This window comes from Ornithorhynchus anatinus, chromosome 7, assembly GCF_004115215.2.
Source record: "Ornithorhynchus anatinus isolate Pmale09 chromosome 7, mOrnAna1.pri.v4, whole genome shotgun sequence".
Classification (NCBI taxonomy): Eukaryota; Metazoa; Chordata; class Mammalia; order Monotremata; family Ornithorhynchidae; genus Ornithorhynchus; species Ornithorhynchus anatinus.
Genome location: NC_041734.1, coordinates 82,817,182 through 82,837,863, shown reverse-complemented (window position 1 = coordinate 82,837,863; position 20,682 = coordinate 82,817,182). Strand labels below are relative to the sequence as shown.

At 53.0% G+C, this 20,682-nt stretch overlaps 1 protein-coding gene across 1 annotated transcript in view; it reads right to left on the bottom strand.

Annotated features, from left to right (window-relative positions):
* The window catches only part of COL5A2 (collagen type V alpha 2 chain), a 114,974-nt gene that overhangs the window by 53,910 nt on the left and 40,382 nt on the right, over nucleotides 1–20,682 (bottom strand). Inside the window, exons 2-11 of the mRNA XM_029069261.2 lie at nucleotides 14,396–14,614; nucleotides 13,915–13,928; nucleotides 12,950–12,982; nucleotides 11,951–11,983; nucleotides 10,697–10,750; nucleotides 8,437–8,547; nucleotides 6,677–6,754; nucleotides 5,919–5,963; nucleotides 4,253–4,306; nucleotides 3,051–3,104 (exon numbers count right to left, since the gene is read on the bottom strand). Coding sequence (XP_028925094.1) covers nucleotides 3,051–3,104; nucleotides 4,253–4,306; nucleotides 5,919–5,963; nucleotides 6,677–6,754; nucleotides 8,437–8,547; nucleotides 10,697–10,750; nucleotides 11,951–11,983; nucleotides 12,950–12,982; nucleotides 13,915–13,928; nucleotides 14,396–14,614 — 695 coding nt within the window. The remainder of the gene's footprint in view (nucleotides 1–3,050; nucleotides 3,105–4,252; nucleotides 4,307–5,918; nucleotides 5,964–6,676; nucleotides 6,755–8,436; nucleotides 8,548–10,696; nucleotides 10,751–11,950; nucleotides 11,984–12,949; nucleotides 12,983–13,914; nucleotides 13,929–14,395; nucleotides 14,615–20,682) is intronic.

Below are 20,682 nucleotides of genomic sequence, written 5' to 3'. Positions count from 1 at the left end.
TAATGAACTCACCTCATTCACTCCCCTAACCCTTCATCATTCATTCATTCATTCAATGCATTTGATCATATTTATTAAGCGCTTACTGTGTGCAGAGCACTGTACTAAGCGATTGAGAAAGTACAATACAACAATAGTGACAATCCCTGCTCACAATGAGCTCACAGTTTAGAGGGAGGGGAGGCAGATCACAGTATAAACAGCCCCGAATTGTACATTCCAAGTACTTAGTACAGTGCTCTGCACATAGTAAATGCTCAATAATACTATTGAATGAATATAAACAAACATCAATATAAAATAAAATTACAGATATATACATAAGTGTTGTGGGCCTGGGATGGGGGGAAGAGCAAAGGGAGCAAGTCAGGGTGACACAGAAAGGAGTGGGAGATGATGAAAAGTGGGGCTTAGTCTGGGAAGGCCTCTTGGAGGAGACGTGCCTTGAGTAAGACTTTGTGTAGATCTTGTACCACTAACTCACAGCTCTGGATCACCTGTACAGTTCACCCCCTTCACTCTTGTACTCGAGTTGCGGAGCGCTCTTGGTGGAAATCTAAATATCAGGCCAACTTCATCCATTTCAAGTTTTTTCTTGCATGCTAAACTTTGCTCTCTCTTCTATCCAGCAGAACTATTTTTCTACCCTTATTGACACCCATGCCCATCACCCTCACCAGTTGTTCCAGACATCTAACTCCTTTCTCCAAGCCCCTGTCCCTTCTGCCTCCCCCTCCCTTGCCCACAATGACCTGGCCACCTACTTTTTTAAGAAAATTGACACTATCAGATGTAAACTCCCTAAAATCACCCCTGACCCTCCTCAGTCTCTCCCGTTTCCAGCTCTCTCTTCAAATCTCCCATCCTTCCCAGCAGTATCTCTAAAGGAGATCTGCCTACCCCTCCACATGCGAATTGGTCCTCATTCCTTTGCACCTTATCAAAATTCCCACCCCCTCTCTTATTACCTCCTTAACAGCCATCTTCAACCGTTCACTCTTCAGTGGCTTCTCCTCTGCTTTCAAACGTACCCATGTCTCCCCATCCTTAAAAAACCCTCCCTTGACCCCATAGCTGCCTCTAGTTATTACTTCATCTCCCTTCTACCATCCCTCTCCAAACCCCTTGAGCGAGTTGTCTACACTTAGTGTCTCAAATTCCTCTCCTCCAATTCTTCCTTGACTCCCTCCAATCTGGTTTCCAACACCTTCATTCCACAGAAACCACCCTCTCAGAGGTCATCAGTGATTTCCTTCTTACCAAATCCAATGACCTCTGCTTCATCCTAATCCTCCTCGACTTCTCAGCTGCCTTCGACACTGTGGACCACCCCCTTCTCCTGGAAATGCTACCCAACTTTGGCTTCACTGACTCTGTCCTCCCCTGGCTCTCCTCTTATCTCTCTGGTCATTCATTCTCAGTTTCCTTTGCAGGCTCCTCCTCTGCCACTCACCACCTTGCTGTGGAGGTCCCTCAAGGGTCAGTTCTGGGTTCCTTCTATTCTCCATCTACATGCACTCCCTTGGAGAACTCATGCACTCCCATGGCTTCATTTACTACTTCTATGCAGATGATGCCCAAATCTACATCTCCAGCCCTGATTTCTCTTCCTCTCTCCAGTCTCGCAACTCCTCCTGCCTTCAAGTCATCTCTACTTGGATGTCCTCCCATCACCTCAAACTTAACATGTCCAAAATAGAGTTCCTTAACTTCCCACCCAAATCCTGTCCTCCCTTTGATTTTCCCATCACTGTAGATGGCACCAACATCCTTCCTGTATTACAAGCTCATAACCTTGGTGTTATCCTTGACTCCCTCTCCCCTCAAATCCAACAGTCAATTACTCTTTCCCCCTCCCTTCAAAGCCTTATTAAAGGCACAGCTCCTTCAAGAGGCCTTCCCAGACTAAGCCCCACTTTTCTGTATTGCTTCCTTTTGCTCTCTCCCGCTCCCAGACCCACAGGACTTCTGTACATATCTGTAATTTTATCTTTTTATATTGATGTCTGTTTCCCCTCACACCAGACTGTAAGCTCATTATGGGCAGGGAATGTTACTTTTTATTGTAAGCGCTCCATAATAAAATTAAATGAATGAAGGAAGGAAGGAGGGTTCTGGAAGTCTCCCACACAATTAAGCTATCACTGATTCATTAATTGATTCTGCCCCTTGAGTTCTGGGGCTTCAGGAGCTGACAGCCCCAGAAAGCATGTAGTTCATGTCTCGGCCCCAAGCCTGCAGAGGTGGAGGGAAGTCCCGGAATGTGGGGGGGAAGAGGAAACTCCCAGAGATGGCCTGAGGTGGGTTTTGGAGCTGGGGGCAGCCGGGGGCATTAACAATGGAGAGTGCAGATAAAAATAAAAATGTTGGTATTTGTTAAGTAATAATAATGTTGGTATTTGTTAAGTGCTTACTATGTGCAGAGCACTGTTCTAAGCATGGGGGTAGATACAGGGTAATCAGGTTGTCCCACGTGAGGCTCACAGTTAATCCCCATTTTACAGATGAGGTAACTGAGGCACAGAGAGGTTAAGTGACTTGCCCACAGTCACACAGCTGACAAGTGGCAGAGCCAGGAGTCAAACTCATGACCTCTGACTCCGAAGCCCTGGCTCTTTTCCACTGAGCCATGCTGCTTCCTTACTAGGTTCCAAGCACTGGGTTAAGAGCTAAGTAGACACAAGATCATCAGATCCAAAATGGTCTCCTTCCCATATTCATTCATTCATTCAATCGTATTTATTAAGCGCTTACTGTGTGCAGAGCAGTTCACAGTTTAAGGAAGCAGAACAGGGATTGAATCCTCATTTAAAAGATGAGGAAACTGAGGCCAAGAGAAGTGAAGTGACTGGCCCAAATCACACAGCAAATAAGTGACAGAGTTGGGATTAAAACCTAGGTCTCCTGGCTTCCAGTCCCATGCTCTCTCCACGAGTCCGCTCTGCTTCTCCTCCCCTCATTCCAGAATCCTCCCTCTGACCTCTGGGCCCAGGAGGGGTTGATGTGTGACCAACAACCAGCAAAGCCCACACATGATGAAGGAAACTTACATCTTCTCCAGGTTTTCCTGGAGGCCCCTCAGGGCCCCGAGCACCAACTGGACCCTAGGCAATACAAGAGAGAGAAAATGGGTGTCAAACCTTTTCTGCCACAGGGAGGTCTCCAGGCTGAAAGCCAGAATCCCAGTCAAAGAGCTTCAAACCAAAGAGGGGTAACAGGATTTGCTTTTAATTCTGTTCTAAGTTCTTCCCTCTGGGGGTACAATAATAATAATTGTGGGATTTGTTAAGCACTTACTCTGTGCCAGGCACTATACTAAGCACTGGGGGGATACAAGGAAATGGGGTTGGAGACAGCCCATGTCCCACGAGGCTCACAATCCTAATCCCCATTTTACAGAGGAGGTAACTGAGGCCCAGAGAAGTGAAATGACTTGCCCAAGGTCACACAGGAGGCAAGTGGTGAATCCAGGATTAGAATCCATGACCTTCTGAGTCCCAAGCTCATGCCCTATCCACTACGCCTTGATGCTTCCCATGAGTATGAGTACCTGGGGGTCCGTGAGGACTGTTCTAATACCTAGGGATCCTTGAGGACCACTTAGGGAGATACCCACACTTCTGAGCTGTAACTAACATCCCAGCCATCGAGGCTGCTGGGAACCCACTCTGGTCCTGGGACCACAAGTTGGTTTTGGGATCATGCACTGGTCCTTGCACCACACGCTGGTTCTGTAACCACACATTGGTTCTGGGACTATGCGTTGGTTCTGTACCACGCACTGGTTCTGGAACCGTGTGCTGCTTCTGGAACTGGGCACTGACAGTGAGGACCCCGGGATGAGCACAACTCCAGCAAACAGGAATTCTGATCTCTGCCTCCAGGTGGCAAAGGAGCAGGGAGGGCTACTGCCCAGGGCTGTTTGGGTTTCTCAGTTTTTTGTTTGTGTTTTATGGCATTTATTAAGTACTTATTCTGTGCCAGTCACTACTAAGTGCTGGGAAAGAAATAAATTAAATCAGGTTAGACACAGTCCATGTCCCATATGAGGCTCACAATCCTAATTCCCATTTTACAGATGAGGTTACTGAGGCCAGAGAAGTAAAGTGATTTGCCCAAAGTCACACAGCAGACAAGTGGAGGAGCCAGGATTAGAACCCAGGTCCGTCTGAGTCCCAGGCTCAGACTCTATCCACTAGGCATGCCGCCTCTCATGGCCTGTTCCTCACCAAAGGTGTAGAACTGTCCTTACCATCGGTCCTGGTTCTCCTGGTTCTCCCGGAGGCCCAGCTGGGCCAGCACCGCCCTGCAATCAAAACTGGAATCAGATGAAAGATATACCGAGGCGCGGTTCTGCCCTGGGGGTGCAGAAGATGAGCCTAGCGTGTGAGCCGTCCCACCCTTGTCCCACACTCGCAGTCCTCTCTGACTCAATGGGGCTGTGCTGGCTACGTCCACGAGTTGGGTTGAAAGAACTGTTTCCTGGGCCGTGAAGCTCTCAGAGTGACAAGGGCCAGAACAGCGGCCCAGGCAGAGCGGGAGGGGCACCCAGGAACTCTGAGCACACTGCTGGCCCAACACCTTACTGTTTTCACGGCCTGCTGTGGTCTCACCACCTCCTGCGGACTATCCGGGGGGCTGTGGGACCCACTGCCCAGGCTCAGGTCCCAAAGCCAGTCTAGGTAGGCCACCCAGAACGGGGCAGTAAGGACTTGGGAAGGAGCACTGATGCCCAGAGGCCACCAGGGGCCTGTCCAGAGCAGCACAGCGACGGGAACCCAGTGATCCTCCCAAAGCGCCACCAGGACTGTCAGGGTAAAGGAAGGCCTTGGAAGAATAGGACTCGAGGATTGTGACCCCTCTCTTCCCCCAGGCTGGGCGCCTTGGGGCGCCTTCCGTCTGGACTCTGGCCAGTGAGTGAGTGGATTGGGGGGAATGGAAGCGGGACGCCCTCCCTCTTCACATCCACCAAACTCCCTTCCCCTCTTCAAAGCCCTATTGAGAGCTCACCTCCTCCAGGAGGCCTTCTCAGACTGAGCCCTCCCTTTCCCTCTGCTTCTCCTCCCCTCCCCATTGTCCCTACTCCCTCCCTCTGCTCTACCTCCTTCCCCTCCCCACAGCACTTGTAAATACTTGTACATATTTATTGCTTTATTTATTTTATTAATGATGTGCACTTATCTATGGTTCTATTTATCTATTTTGATGGTAGTGATGCCTGTCTACTTGTTTGGTTTTGTTGTCCGTCTCCCCCTTCTAGTCTGTGAACCCACTGTTGGATAGGGATTGTCCCTATCTGTTGCTGAATTGTACTTTCCAAGCGCTTAGTACAGTGCTCTGCACCCAGTAAGCGCTCAGTAAATACGATTGAATGAATAAATGAATGAAAGCGGGAGATTCCCCTTATAGGCCATATCCCACCCCGGGGTGGGCATCCTCCAGGCGGCGGGCATTGTTTGGTGGCACGGCCACAGATGGGACGGGGGTCATGGGAGGGCATTCTGCCAGCAGTTCAACTAGGTTCAACCCACGGGACATGCGAAAGTCAGGTCCTGATTCCAAAGGCCATGGCTCAGGCGAGGGGTGGGATGGCCTCAACATAGACCACAGCCCAGGCACAGAACCCACCCAGAGCAATTTCCTGAGGGACTGGGTCCTGGTCTGTCCCCAGGGAGCGAAGGGGAAGGCCGGCCAGAGATGATTCTCTCCTCCCATTGCTCCCCGGGACCTCAAGGACAGTCAGGCGACTCAGGCTTTGCCGGAAGAGTTAGACTCAAAAAGGATGTGCTAGCAGAATGAATCGTGTGGGATAGACCCTCAGAATCCGGTCAGGCAAAGTTCCTGATTGATGGGGTCCGTGGGAACCCCTGGACTCCAGGGACCACCACCCCCTGCCGGACCCCCACCCAGCTACTCACCTGCTGCCCTTGTAAGCCCTGAGGCCCTCGTGGTCCCACTGGGCCCTGAAAAAGAGATAAGTGCAGGTTCATTCTTTGTGTGGAACAGCCCGGGGCATGCTGGGAAAGGGTCTGGCTGAGGTTGGGGATGCGGGGGAGAGGGGAGGGTTGGAGCGTGTGTTTAGACTGATGATGAGAAGGGGGACAACTTAGGGAAGGAGAGCCAAGAGGCCCAGAAATGACGGGAAGGGTCCAAACCCGCTGCTCCCAGTCAGGTCCTGGGCGTGTAGCCGTGGTCACAGGGAGGGATGGGCCAGACATAAGCCGGACACGTGCACAACCAGCACCTAGCCCAGAAAATCTATCCCGGGACTAAAGGGACCCCCCCACCCACCATCCCCTGCCTTTTGTGGAAAAGAATCAATCATTTCATCAATTGGGAGAGCCAAACTTAGCAACAGAGTGGCCCTCCAGCCCCGAGCCTGTTGACAGCTTGGACCCTGCACTCTCCCGCTCCAACAGCTGGAACAGCCACTTCACCGGGCTTCAGCCAGCCACCACCGCATCCCACCGGATCCCACCAACCCTGTCGCCACTGCTGCCTCCAGGTGAAAGACCAGGGCCAGGGGGCACAGGAGGGCGCAAGCCGGGAAGGGATAGGAAAGATGGAGATGGAAAGAGAGGGGAGGGACAGAAATAGGAAGGGGGAAAGGGAAAAGGGAGAGGAATGGTGGCTGGTATGGAAGTTACTGCCTACCCAGTGGCTTCTCCAAACTTACCACAGAGCCTGGCATGAGGCCCATCTGACTCCCCAGTCCAGACTTCTCATCCACCCCAGCCATCTGAGCAGAGAAAGGCTGAAAGGGGAGAAGCAAACATCAGCATCGCCTCAGGGGTAAAGAGCAGTCCTGGCTCCAGTGGCTGCCATGGACCAGCCCTGCAGCAGGAAGCCCTCGCTTTGGGAGCCAGCCGTCATCGAGCGGAAGTGGATCCCAGGGCCAGGCGCCTGCCTGAAGAAGCCCCCCGGCCTTGAGTGTTGGCAGGCCCTCAGCAGCCAAAGCCCCCAATTCAGGGACCCAGAGGTGTGGCAGGTCACTGCCTCTGGGAGCTGGTTTGGGCAAGCCAGTGAGCGCCGGCCAAACCCATCATTCTGCCCACACTTTGGGGTCCAGGGTCACTTCTCTGTCCACGAGGTCACACTCAGGGGGTCGCGGCTCCCAAACTGTGGTGTGGATGGTTGGACCGAGATCCCAGCTTCCAGCTGAGATGGTCCAGCTGCTGGCTTGCCCCCCGAATGGTCAGTAAGTATGAATGTGCCCTGGGCAGCAGAGGCTGCTGTGTAATTTGCAGCAAGCTCACAGAGCTTGTTCCTGGCTCAGAGGAACTGCAGGAGGTCCAAGAGTTCGGGTTTTCATCCTTTCCATACCCTTTGGCTCCTAAACTCTCTGTGGTTGTCGCCATACTGTCTCAGCCAAAGGTCCCCCACTCCTAGGAAAGTGGTTTCTCCCTCCTCAGATAATGGTTTCCCCTTCTAGGGTCGATGGGTCTCCCCCCTATGGTGACGGTTCTCCTCACACACTCCATGGGCAATGGTCCCCACACCTCCAAGAGCAATGGTTCTCCCCTCCATGGACAATGCTTCCCTCCAACATGGGTAACCGTCCCCCCACCAAGGGCAATTCATTCATTCAATCATATTTATTGAGCACTTATTGTGTACAGAGCACTTTACTAAGCACTTGGAAAGTAATCAATGCATCCTAACTCCAGGGTAACTAGCATCCCCTTCCAAAAGCACTCGTCCTCCCTTTCTCGAAGGCAATGGGTCCCCCTCCAGGGTCGATGATTCCCCCTTCCCCAGTAATGGTTCCCCCTTCTGAGGGCAGTGGCTCTTTCCTCCACAGGCAATGGCCCCTCTCTCCAAGGGCAATGGCTCTTCCCTCCATGGGCAAGGTTCTCCCACTCCAAGGACAACAGTTCCTTCCCCCAGGGTAAATGGTGCCTCCTTCACGAGCAGTGATAGAAACCAGGGAATGTTTTTACCAACTCTGTTGTATTGAGCTCTCCTAAGGGCTTAGGAGTGCCCCCCCTCTATGAGTAAAGGCTCCTCCCTTCAGGGTCAGTGCCTCCCCCTCTCCATGAGTAATGGCTCCTTCCTCCTGGGTCACTGTTTCCCCACTCGAAAGCTCCTGGTTCCGCCCAGACTTTGATCATACATTCCGTGCTCTAAAGCATCGATCTTTCTCCATGCCAATATCCCATGTGCATAAAAACTCTTCTGCCCTGAGAGGACCCAGGGTTCCTCCCATTTAGGAAGATAAGCCTTTCAAAATGCTTCACCCTGACACCCCTCCCCACCGGGGGATGGGAAAATGAGAGCTAGAGAAAGGGATGAGACCAGGATGGGAAGGTAGAGGGGATGACGGGGTGTGGAGAGGGAGGACGATGGAAGGGAGGGAGTGTGGGTGCCTTAGAAAGCTACCCAATTCTGCATCAGCCCCATGATCTGGCCGCTGCCACCGATGACCCCAGGACTTACCCGGCTCACTCCGTCTGGTCCCGTGTGGGCAGGGTGCCCGGGGGGGCCGGGATCGCCCGGCTGGCCCGGGATGCCAGGCTCTCCATCAATTCCCTGGGGGCCACGAGCACCCTGGAAAGAAGGCAGGCGAAGATGAGATGGTCCCCGCAGCTGGAATCTGCCCCAGGGTCTCTGGGGGCCACAGCGGACTACCGTAGCAGGAGCCCAGCCCCTGTCCAGCCTCCACCTGGGCCCCCCAGCCCCTGTCCATCCCCACAGCCTCCCAGGACCTCTTCCACTCCCGCCCAGCCCCCACCCAGTGTTGAGCATGCAGGAAGGGACGTGGCTGTTGGGGGCTGGGGACCAGGGACCAGAGGGGGAAGGAGCGGCTTATTTTAAGTCTCTACCTCATTCATTCATTCAATCATACTGTGTGCAGAACACTGTACTAAGCAGTTGGGAGAATACAATATAATAACAGACATATTCCCAGCGCACGATAAGCTTGCAGTCTAGAGGGGGAGACAGACATCAATATTAATAAGTAAATAATAGATAGGTACATAAGTGCTGTGGGGCTGGGAAGGGGAATGAAAAAAGGGAGCAAGTCAGGGTGATGCAATAGGGATTGGGGGACGAGGAAAGGAAGGCTTAGTCAGGGAAGGCCTCTTGGAAGAGATGGATCTCCAATGATGGGTGTTTGTGGGTCACTGCTGGGTCACGGGAGCCCCGTGGGATGGACCCGAGTCCAAGCCAACTGTTCAGCTCTGCTCCAGCGCAAGCTGGCAGGAGGTACAAATCACAGGCAATGACCAGCTGGATCCCCAGAGACCTCCAGAGGCCCCTGACCAGGCGCTGGGCACTGGGGGCTACGCTGGCACTGGGAGCGGGGCATGTCCAGGGGAAAGTTGCTCTCCGGCTCCCTCATCCAGGGGCCGTGGCATGGAATGGGGCCTGGACGGCCCTGGTGTCGCCCCATGTGTGGGCAAGAAAGAGCCTGGACACTTGGCTTTCAGCCAACTACCTCTATGGGAAACGCTCCCATTCCGGGGGTGGCACAGTGCCGTGACAGGTCAACAAGGGGTGTGCGACCACCCAGCTCCTCCTGCCCTTGGCGGGAGGCTGCCCAGACACCAGCCCGACGTCTTTCGGGGACTCACCCGGATGCCACCCTGGACCACGGCAAGAAGCAGGGGCCTGTGGGGGTCATGACGGGCTCCCCCGAAAAGGGGCTGTCTGCACCACCGGCACTGAGACTGCCCCCTCCTTGTGTCTGGCCAGCACTGTCTGGAGCACTGGGTGTCTGGTAGGGTGTTCAGACAAGCCCCCAGGACGCATTGGCCCCCTGCCCCTTTGTCCACAGACACACACACACACACACACACACACACACACACAACATTCACGCATCCAGAACACAGTCTTTTTCTCTGCCAGCCCCGTCTCCCTCTGGGTGCCCTCTACGGCTGTTTCCAGCCACATCTGGGTTTCCCTTGGCTCCTGCTCTGCCAGGGTCAGCCTCTCCCTCCTGCAGGGACAGGGCAGGGCAAGGTGTGGGACTTCTAGGGCAACTGTCTGATCCCAAGGGTAATAGCAGTGATGGCATTTAGTGAGCACTCATTGAGTGCACTGCACTGTACTGAGAACTTGGGAGATACAACGGAAGTGAGAGTCACATTTCTAGGGACTGTAAGCTTGTCATGGGCAGGGAATGTTTCCACCAACTCTGGTGTATTGTGCTTTCCTAAATGCTTAATACAGCACACTGCATGCAGTAAACACTTAAAAAATACCACTGAGTGATTCCCTGTCTTCAAGGAACTTAGCTGATACAAAGTCAGCACTCAGTACAGTGTTCTGCATGGAGTCAGTGCCCAGAAGAGCACTCTGAATGCAACTGGCACCTAATAATGCTCCGCACCCAGTCAGTGCCCAGTACAAGGCTCTTCAAGCAGTCAGCACCCAGTATAGCATTCTACACGCAGTCAAGACCAGTACAGTGCTCTGTACGTAGTCAACACCCCTTAGATACTGATGGTGATGTGATCATGAGTAAAACCAGACTGAAGAGTGAGATTCTGCTTTGCTCTGGGCTTGAATCCTTTCTCGCAGTGACTTAGCCCTTTGGAAAATAATGTGTTTTAAGCTTTGTAGGTGATTATGGACGGTCAGCCCAGAGGGTGGGGGCGGGACCGGCCAGAGCAGGACCGTGAGCCTGGATGAGGTCGTCGTGTCAGCAGTGGGACCTCTTCTCCTGGAGGAAGGAAACTTCTCAACTTACCGGCCTTCCTTTGGGGCCTCGCTGACCTCTTGGTCCTTGGGAGCCTGGAGGTCCCTGAAACATAGATTTGACCAATCGTAAACCATCTGAAGGTGTGTATATGTGAGCCCTACGTGGGTTAGGGACTGTGTCCAACTAGATTTGCTTGTATCCTCCACTCCAGGGCTAAGTACAGTACCTGGCACGCAGTAAGCCCTTAACAAATACCACAGTTATTATTATTATGTATGTGGTGTGCATGTGTATGCACCAGTCCACGTACACGTGGGTATGTGTGCACATGAGCGAGTGTGTGACTGGGGTGTGGCAAACGAAGTCCAGCGAGAGGCCATTCTTGGGGTTTCTGTTCCGTGGTGAATTATAGAAAACCAGGGATCTGCCCCACTCCCACCCAAAAAGCTGCCTGGCCAGGATTCCAGTCCACGTCCTGACGGTCAGGTCTCCGGGCCCAGGGCTCCTGGATCTGGAGAAGGAGCATCGGTCCCAGCCCCCACTTCTCCCCATCCCTTCTAGGCCTGCTCAAATGCCTGCTAAGAGCCAGGGGTGGGGGAGTCAGAAACTCAGGCCTTCTAGCATCCTGAGTAAACCTTCCTTGGGCTCCAGTGCTCACTCAACTGCCCTTTTTTAAAAAAATGGAATTTGTTAAGCACTTTTATGTACCAGGCACTATACTAATTGCTAAGGTATATACAAGCTAATCAGGTTGGACACAGTCCATGTCCCACATGAGGCTCACAGTCTTAATCCCCATTTTACAGAGGAGATAACTGAGGCACAGTAAAATTAAGTGACTTGCTCAAGGTCACATAGCAGACAAGCGGTGAAGCCAAAATTAGATCCCGTGTCCTCTGACTCCCAAGCCAGGGGCTCTATCTACCAGACCATATCGCTCTCTTATTTTAATGCCCTGGTCCAAGTGCCATCATTCCAGTGTCCCCGTTCACTGGTCACTGGCCACTCTTGAATATGATGAGTAACTTTGTGCAGAAAACCTAAAGCCTCTCCCTGGAATATAAATGCCTCTGCCCCTGACTCTCCACCCCACAGTTCCCCTCCGAGACCACTTCCAGGACTAATCCCACCCCAGCCGAGATGGTCCCTAGCCTAGGCCACACGACTGCAGCTGAGCTTCTTGGCCATCCTGTCTGGGAACAATGCCGGGAGGCTCAGCCTCCCAACTTTCCAATCCTTTCAGTACCCACGGAGGAGGTCTCCAGGGTGACGGCGCCAGAAGTGATGGCAGAGACTACTTACCGAAGGTCCCGGACGGCCACGAATTCCAGTGACCTAAACAAACAAATGAAGCCATGGAGGGAAGGTTTCCACAGAGTTCTGGCAATGGCTGTCTGGACTCTCCTGGCTAAGAGGATAGGGTCGGGGTGGGGCAAGGGCAAGGGTGGGGGGCTGGAGCAGAGCGGCCTAGGCAGGGGCACTTGGGCAAGGGGTCCAGGTGTAGAGGGCTGGGGAAGACACAGGCAGCCTGGGCGGGGGGCCAGGACAAGGGGGTTAGGATAGAAGGGCTAGAGCAGGGGGGCCTACGGCATGGAGGATGGGGCAGAGGGGCCTAGGCAAGGGGTACAGGGTGGGGCTGGGGCTCCCCAAAAGCACCCGTTCCCTTCCAGAATTCTCTTTCTTCTCAGGTGAAGGTCAACGGGAAATGGGGCCAGGGGAGTCCAACACTCAGAGCTTTTGATCACCTCTCATAGGAAACCCAAGGGGTTGCAGGCCACATCCCAGGAATGAAGACCACAGCCTGTGGACAACAGGACACACCCAAGGGATGCAGGGCACAACTCGGGGATGCAGGGCACAGCCTGGGGTCACGTCCTCTGCCCCCACCCCACGGCACTGCTGAGGAGATACACTGGGGAGGTCTGGGTCTCCCCCAACCTCTGCTCGGGAAGGGACACCCACCCCTCGGCTTCTGGCAAGAGAAGACTCTGCACTTCCAACTCATGCCTTTGTATGATGAAAGTGAAGGATGTGGATTTCATAATGAGGAATGTCTTTACGACGCCACAGAATTACAGGTTTCATTGAAATCCTTCACCTTTGTGTAACTTGGATGGGTGCCGTGGCACTCCCTCTAAGGATGGAAAGAGCTTTTCTCCGGTCCCAGGGGGGAGTGGAATGGGGGGAGGGGCACAGAGCGGGGCGGGGTAGGGTTGCAGCTCACTTGACGGAGGGATTTCCTATTTTTCTCCAAAAAGGAAAGAGGTTGAAATCGGATTAAGTCAGATGTCAGCTACTCACCACTGGCACTAATCCTGGTTCTCCTTTTTGTCCCTAGAAGGTGGACGGAGAAAGAAAGCTGGAGGGGAAACCGCAGCCAGGAGAAATCCATTCTCCCAAACGGGGATTCACCCTGGGACCCCAGGCTGCACCTGATGAGACCCAGTCGATCTTTTGGCAACGGCTTTCAGGGAGATGGATGCTTCCCTGCTGTTCTGAAAGGAATCCCTGGACACCTGGCACCGTTCCCTCCCCAGATGTCTTGCACCCAACTTCCCCGGATGCCTGGCACTGTTCTCACCACTGCCTGCCCAGCCTGGGCGCACCGGACCTTCCCCGGGGGACGCTTATGATGAGGAGGCTTGGACAGAGATCCGAAGGAGATCAAATGCCACCAGACAGAGCCAGGACACAGGGTCCTGATGGAGAACAGACCGCTCAGGCTGCCAGGACTTTGGTGTCCCGGGGGTTACTGGAGCAGTGGCGGCTCCCAGAGTCAGGGCCCGGCCCCCTCGTTCCTGCTGGAAGGGCACCGGGTGTGGCTGGTGGTGGTGGGCAGAGGTAATGGGCGGGGGTGGCATTCAGCGGTATCTCCTCCAGTTCCTCATCGGTCAAGCCGGGGGCTGCGGTTGCAGCAGCCTGACTTGGGGAAAGGACCAAGGCGGCAGGGAGGCGAGAGACCCCTGGAGCCTTGGTCTGATCCTGGCCAAGGGTCGCAATTGGGGGCAATGACACCACAACCTCTCCATGGACGTGAGCAGCCACTCTCCAGTTCCTGGAGGACGGGGCCAGGATCATCGGGTCCGGACCAGGGAAAGGACAGGAGGTGAACGGGGCCGACCCCGGCCAAGGGCCACAGTAGGGGGCGGTGACCCCGCCATCTCCCCACAGACGTGAGCAGCTGTTCTCCGGCTCCTGGAGGGCAAGGCCCAGACCATCGGCCCCAAACCAGGGAAAGGACACGAAGTGAACGGGGGTTGACTGACCTTTCTTCCTCGACCTGGAAAAAGACAAGAACAAGCATGTGGGGCCTTACACTGAGGAAGCTCACTGAAGTCTTTGTGTCTGGCTCATCCTAACAGGGAAAGTCCAGCCCTGTTGGGAGCAACTGAATTCAGCTTGGGGTCAGAGGTCATTTCCATCCGTGGGGAAGTTGGGAAAAATTTCTTTTGAGGAAATATGGCCCATGGCTAAACCCTCACCCTCCTCACCCATCTGCTCTCCCACCCTCCTACGCTCTCCCACTGCACAAATGAATGCACGAGTGTGCACGCACACACACACACACACACACACACACACACACACACACCCCTCCAACTTTCCCTCTTCCACCAGCCCCTCCAGACCTTTTGTCCTCCCTTCCCCAGGGGACAGGACAACATTCTCTTCTCCCAACCAGTTTCTCAGAAAAGATCCCCAGGGAAGGCCGACCAGCCTCCTCCAGCCCAGTCTGAGGGGTCTCACCGAAGTCAGAGTTTCTGCGGCCACTGGTACTGGGGCAGACCGGGCAGCACTCGCCGGCTGGGGTCACAGGGTCGGCGCAGTCCAGCACCTCTTGGCACTGGATCTGGTCACAGAGGATGGCGCCATTGTCACAGACACAGATCTGGCAGGGTGCCGGTTTCCAGATGTCACGGTTCAGGTACAGCTGCCCATCCTGGGTGCAGGCGATCTCCTCTCCGTCTGTCGGGGGACACGAGGGTCCAGGGGTTAGACACCCATGCTCCAGGCCTGCTATCAGCCCACCGCTGGTGGGGCGGGAGGGCAGAGCGACAAGAGGCAGAGCGACAAGAGGTAGAGCGGCAGAAAGACTGTGCCCGGACCGACACAGACCCCACCTTCAAGTGGACTTTAGTCCCACCAAGCCAAGGGCCTGCCCAACTTGCAAGTCCAGATTTCCTTGGCCAAATGGCCGTGGGACCCCCAAAACCAAAAGGGCTCAAGGGCTCTGTGCCCCCGAAGGCGGACCTCTGTTCCCTATCAATCAATGATGTTCGTTGAGAGCTTACTGTGAACAGAGCACTGTACTAAGCCCTTGGGAGAGGTCAATACAACAGAGTCGGCAGATATGAGAAGCAGCATGGCTCCGTGGAAAGAGCACAGGCTTGGGAGTCGGAGGTCATGAGTTCTAATCCTGGCTCTGCCACTTGGCACCTGTGTGACTGTGGGCAAGTCACCTAACTTCTCTGTGTCTCAGTTACCTCATCTGTAAAATGGGGACTAAGACTGTGAGCCTCACGTGGGACAACCTGATTATCCTGTTTCTACCTCAGCGCTTAGAACAAGGCTCTGCACATATTAAGCACTTAACAAATACCAACATTATTATCATTATTATTATGCTCCCTGCCCACAGTGAGCTTATATTCTAGAATCGATAAAGAGGGTGAGGTGAATATCAAGTGCTGAAAGGATACAGATCCAAGGTGATGCAGGAGGGAGAGGGAGTAGGGGAAATGAGGGCTTAATAGGGAGGGCCTCTTGGAGGAGGTGTGATTTTAATAAGGCTCTGAAGGTGTAAGGGGTAGAGAGTCTGCAAGGGGGTTGTATCTGCAGTCACCCAAATAATAATAATAATTAATTATGGTACTTGCTAAGTGCTAACTATGTACCAACCACTCTTCTAAGCACGGGGGTGGATACAAGTTAATAAGTTTGGATACGGTACCTGTCCTAGATGGGGCTCACACTCTTAATCCCCATTTTACAGTTGAGGTACCTGGGGCACAGAGAAATGAAGTGACTTGTCTAGGTCACACAGCAGATAAGTGGCAGAGCTGAGATTAGAACCCAGGTCCTTCTGACTCCCAGGCCCGTGCTCTATCCAGAATGCCACGCTCCTTCTCCAGTAGCCTGCCTGGCTCCCAGTAAGAATAATAATAACAGTAATAATAATTGTGGCATTTCTTAAGTACTTACTATGTACCAGGCACTGTACTAAGCGCTGGGGTAGTTACAAGGTTGTTAAATTGGACATAATCCCTACCCTGCATGGGGCTCACAATCTTAATCCCCATTTTACAGATGAGGTAACTGAGGCACAGAGAAGTGCCTTGCCCGAGGTCAAATAGCAGACATGTGGCAGCGTGGGGATTAGAACCTAGGAACTAGTGACTCCCAGGCCCTGGCTGCCCCTCTTCAAGGCCCTACTGAGAGCTCACCTCCTCCAAGAGGCCTTCCCACACTGAGCTTCCCCTTTTCCCTCTGCTCCCTCTCTGCTCCCCCTCTGCCCTCTGCTCCCTCCCCCTTCCCCCCCTTCACCTCCCCTCAGGTAAGCCCCCTTTCCCTCTGCTCCTCCCCCGCTCCCTTCCCCTCCCCTAAGCACTGTGCTCGTTTGTATATCTTTTTATTACCCTACTTATTTTGTTAATGAGGTGTGCATCCCCTTGATTCTATTTATCATGATTATGTTGTCGTGTTTTTGTCCGTCTGTCTCCCCCGATTAGACTGGGAGCCCGTCACTGGGCAGGAATTGTCTCTATCTGTTGCCGAATTGTACATTCCAAGCACTTAGTATAGTATTCTGCACAGAAGCATTGTGGCTCAGTGGAAAGAGCCCGGGCTTGGGAGTCAGAGGTCGCGGGTTCAAATTCCGGCTCTGCCCCTTGTCAGCTGTGTGACTGTGGGCAAGTCACTTCGCTTCTCTATGCCTCAGTTCCCTCATCTGTAAAATGGGGATTAAGACTGGGAGCCTCATGTGGGACAACCTGATGACCCTGTATCTACCCCAGCGCTTAGAACAGTGCTCGGCACATAGTAAGCGCTTAACAAATACCAACATTATTATTATTATTCTCTATGCCTCAGTTCCCTCATCTGTAAAATGGGGATTAAGAGTGTGAGCCTCACGTGGGACAACCTGATGACCCTGTATCTACCCCAGGGCTTAAAACAGTGCTTGGCAGATAGTAAGCACTTAACAAATACCAACATACTATTATTATAGTAAGCGCTCAGTAAATACTATTGAATGAATGAATGAATGCAACCCTGGGCTCCTTCGCGTGGCTCACTGGAAAGAGTCTGGGCTTGGGAATCAGAGGTAATGGGTTCGACTCCCTGCCCTGTCAGCTGTGTGACCGGGGGCAAGTCACTTAACTTCTCGGTGCCTCAGTTACCTCATCTGTAAAATGGGGATTAACTGTGAGCCTCACGTGGGACAACCTGATGACCCTGTATCTACCCCAGCGCTTAGAACAGTGCTGTGCACTTAGTAAGAGCTTAACAAATACCAACATTATTATTATTATTCGCAGGCCTCCCTTCTCCGCCCGCCGCTCGGCCGGTCAGTCCCGCCCGCGGCCGGCAGGGGGCAGGGCGCACCGGCCGCCGCTGGGCCCTACAGCTGGGCCACCTCTGCCCACTGGGCCCGGCAGCAGCTTTACCCCCTGTGCCCGGCAGCTGGGTCCGCACCTCTGTCCCCTGTGCCCGGCAGCTGTCCCCTGCACCTGTGTCCCCTGTCCCTCTCAGCTGTCCCCGGCAGCTGTGCCCCCTGTCCCTCTCAGCTGTCCCCGGCAGCTGTGCCCCCTGTGCCTGGCACCTGGGCCTGGCAGCTGTGCCCGGCCTCACCCCGCCCGGGGCCGCTGTCTTCTCACCCACACGGATCGGGGGACAGGAGCTCCCGGACCTGGAATGTGTCTCCGCTCACACCCCAGAAAGCGAGGGAGAGCGGCTGGGGAGGAGAGAGGTGGGGGAGATGGGGGGCAAGGTGGCAGGAGGGAAGAGATATGAGAGGAGGAGGACGGGGGGGGGAAGGAGGGCTGGAGCCAGGAGGAGGGCAAATGGGGAGTGGGGGGTGGCTTGTAACCAGGCCTCCCGTTCACCAGGGCCGAGCGATACTTCTCGCCTCTCTCGGTGACAGGACAGTGGGAGTTTTGGGTGGGAAAAGATGTGAGTAGAGTTGGATGGGGAGACCAAGTAGGCTCTGCACCACTAATCAATCAATCAATCAATCAATCAGTGGATTTATTGAGCACTTACTGTGAGCAGAGCCTATAGTAAGCATTTGGGAAGGTTCAGAAGAGTTGGTAGATTCATTCCCTGCCCTAATAGGTTCAAGAGACCCAATCTGGGAATTTTTTATCAGCTGGGAAGCTCTCTGGTCTGGTCACAGACTGGGGCAGGGTTAGAGAATGGGTTAGGAGAGGGGGTGCAAGCTAGACAACAACTGGGCCAGTAAGCTCATGGTGGGCAGGGAATATGCCTGTTATAATAATAATAGTAATAATAATAATTATGGTATATGTTAAACAATTACTATGTGCCAGGCACTGTACTAAGCACTGGGGTGAATACAAGCAAATCGGGTTGGACACAGTCCCTGTCCTTTAGTGGGCTCACAGCCCCAATTCCCACTTTACAGATGAGGTTAACTGAGGCAAGGTCACCCGGCAGCCAAGTGGCAGAACTGGGATTAGAACTCATGACCTTCTGACTCCCAGGCCCGTGCTCTATCCACTATGCCATATTGTATGCTCCCAGGCATTTAATACAGTGCTGTGCATAGTAAGCACTCAATAAATACCATTGATTGATTGATTGACTGAGAGAGTTCAGCACAACAGAGTTGGTGTAGATGATCCTTGTCCAAAAGGAGCTTACAGTCTAGACGGACATGAAAATACATTATAGGTGGTTATGGACATAAGTGCTGTGAGGCCCGTGGGAGATAAATATCAGAATGCTTAAGGGGTACGGACCCAGCTGCAAAGCCGACACAGGAAGGAGGGCTTAGTTGGGGAAGACCTCTTGGAGGAGGTGTGATTTTAATAAGGTTTGAAGGTGGAGAGAGTGATCATCTGTAGCATATGAAGAAGTAGGGCATCCTAGGCCAGAGGGAGGATGTGGTTGAAGGGTCAGCAGTGGGAAGGATGAGACTGAGGTGGAGTGAGTACGTTGACGTCATAGGAACAAAGTGGGCAGCCTGGGTTGTAGTAGGGAATGAGAGAGGTAAATGGGGGGGACTGAGGACTTTAAAGCCAATGGTAAGGAGTTTCTAATTGACGCAGAAGTGGGTGGGCAACAACTGGAGATTCTTGAGGAGTGGGGAGATGTGGACTGAATGATTCTGTAGAAAAAGGAACTGGGCAGCAGAGTGAAGTATGGACTGAAGTGGAGAGAGACGGGAGGCAGGGAGGTCAGAGAGGTGGCTGATGCAGTAATCAAGGCAGGATAGGTGTTCGGAGCAGCATAGTAGCAGTTTGGATGGAGAGGAAAGGGTGGATTTTAGCGATATTGTGAATGTCGAATCGATAGAATTTGTTCGGTAACTGAATACGAGGGCACTGAGCAAGAGAGATGAGCAGGGGATAATGCCAAGTTATGGACTTGTGAGACAGGAAGAATCGTAGCATTCGGCGATGGGAAAATCTGGTGGAGGGCGGGATTTGGGTGGGAAAATAAGGAGTTTGTGGATCCTCTTGAGGCAGCTTCCCCCTCACTCACCACCGGTGGAGGCAAGAAAATGGATGTCAGCCCATCTCCAGAAGCAGCTTAGGTAGATGGAGGTGAAGCCTTCCACATATTGTTGCAGCTTCACACAACCTCCCATGGCCTCCCACAACCTCCTGCGACCTCCCACAACCCCCTGTAGCCTCCCACAGCCTCCTGCAGTCTCCTGCAGCATCACACAAGCTCCCATAGACTCCTGCAACCATCTGCAGCCTCCTACACCTCCTGAAGTCTCAGCCTCCCTCAGTTTCCCCAAGTCTCCTACAGTGCCCTGCACCCTGCATTCCATTTGTAAGTGGCAAATGGAATGAAAACCTGGGTCTCCTGAATCCCATGCTCTCTGTTCTCTGTGCCTCAGTTTCCTCACCTTTAAATGAGAATAAAACATGTTTTCTCCCTCCCCCTTGTACTGTGAGTCTCATGGGGGACAGGGATTGTGACCTCTTCTCATCTGTGAACTCGATCTCGCCTGTCTTGCCGCCAACCTCTCACCCCATCCTGCGTCTGTCCTGGAACACTCTCCTTCCAAATATCCGACAATGACTTTCCCCTTCTTCAAAGCCTTATTGAAGGCTCATCTATCCCAAGATGCCTTTTCTGACTAAGCCCTTCTCTCCTCTTCTCCCACTCCTTTCTGTGTCACCCTGATTTGCTCCCTTTATTTACCCCCTTCCCAGCCCCACAGCACTTATGTGCATTATCTGTCATTTATTTATTTATATTAATGTCTGTCTCCCCTTCTAGACTGTAAGCTTGTTATGGATAGGGAATGTGTCTATTTATTGTTATACTGTACTCTCCCAAGTTCTTAGTACGGTGCTCTATGCACAGTAGGCACTCAATAAATACGATTGTCTGGCTTGTAATATTACTATTAGCATTATTAACATTATTTACATGTTTTCTAAAAGCTGTAGAAAATTGTTTGTTTTTCTAATCAATCAATTAATCAATGGTATTTATCAAGCACTTACTGTGTGCAGAGCACTGTACTAAGTGCTTGGCACTGACCTTCAAGTCCTGCCTTACAGCCTGAAGTGTGAGGTTTCATCTATGTCCTGAGGGAGATAAGAACTCCAAAGCAGCATGACTCAGTGGAAAGAGCACAGGCCTGGGTGTCAACAGACCTGGGTTCTAATCCTAACTCCTCCATTTGCCAGCTGCATAACCCTGGGCAAGTGAAAACTCCTCTGTGCCTCAGTTTCCTCATCTGCAAAATGATGAAGACTTTAGAGCCCCTCGTGGGGCATGGACTGTGTCCAACCTGATTATCTTGCACCCACCCGAGGGTTTATTACAGT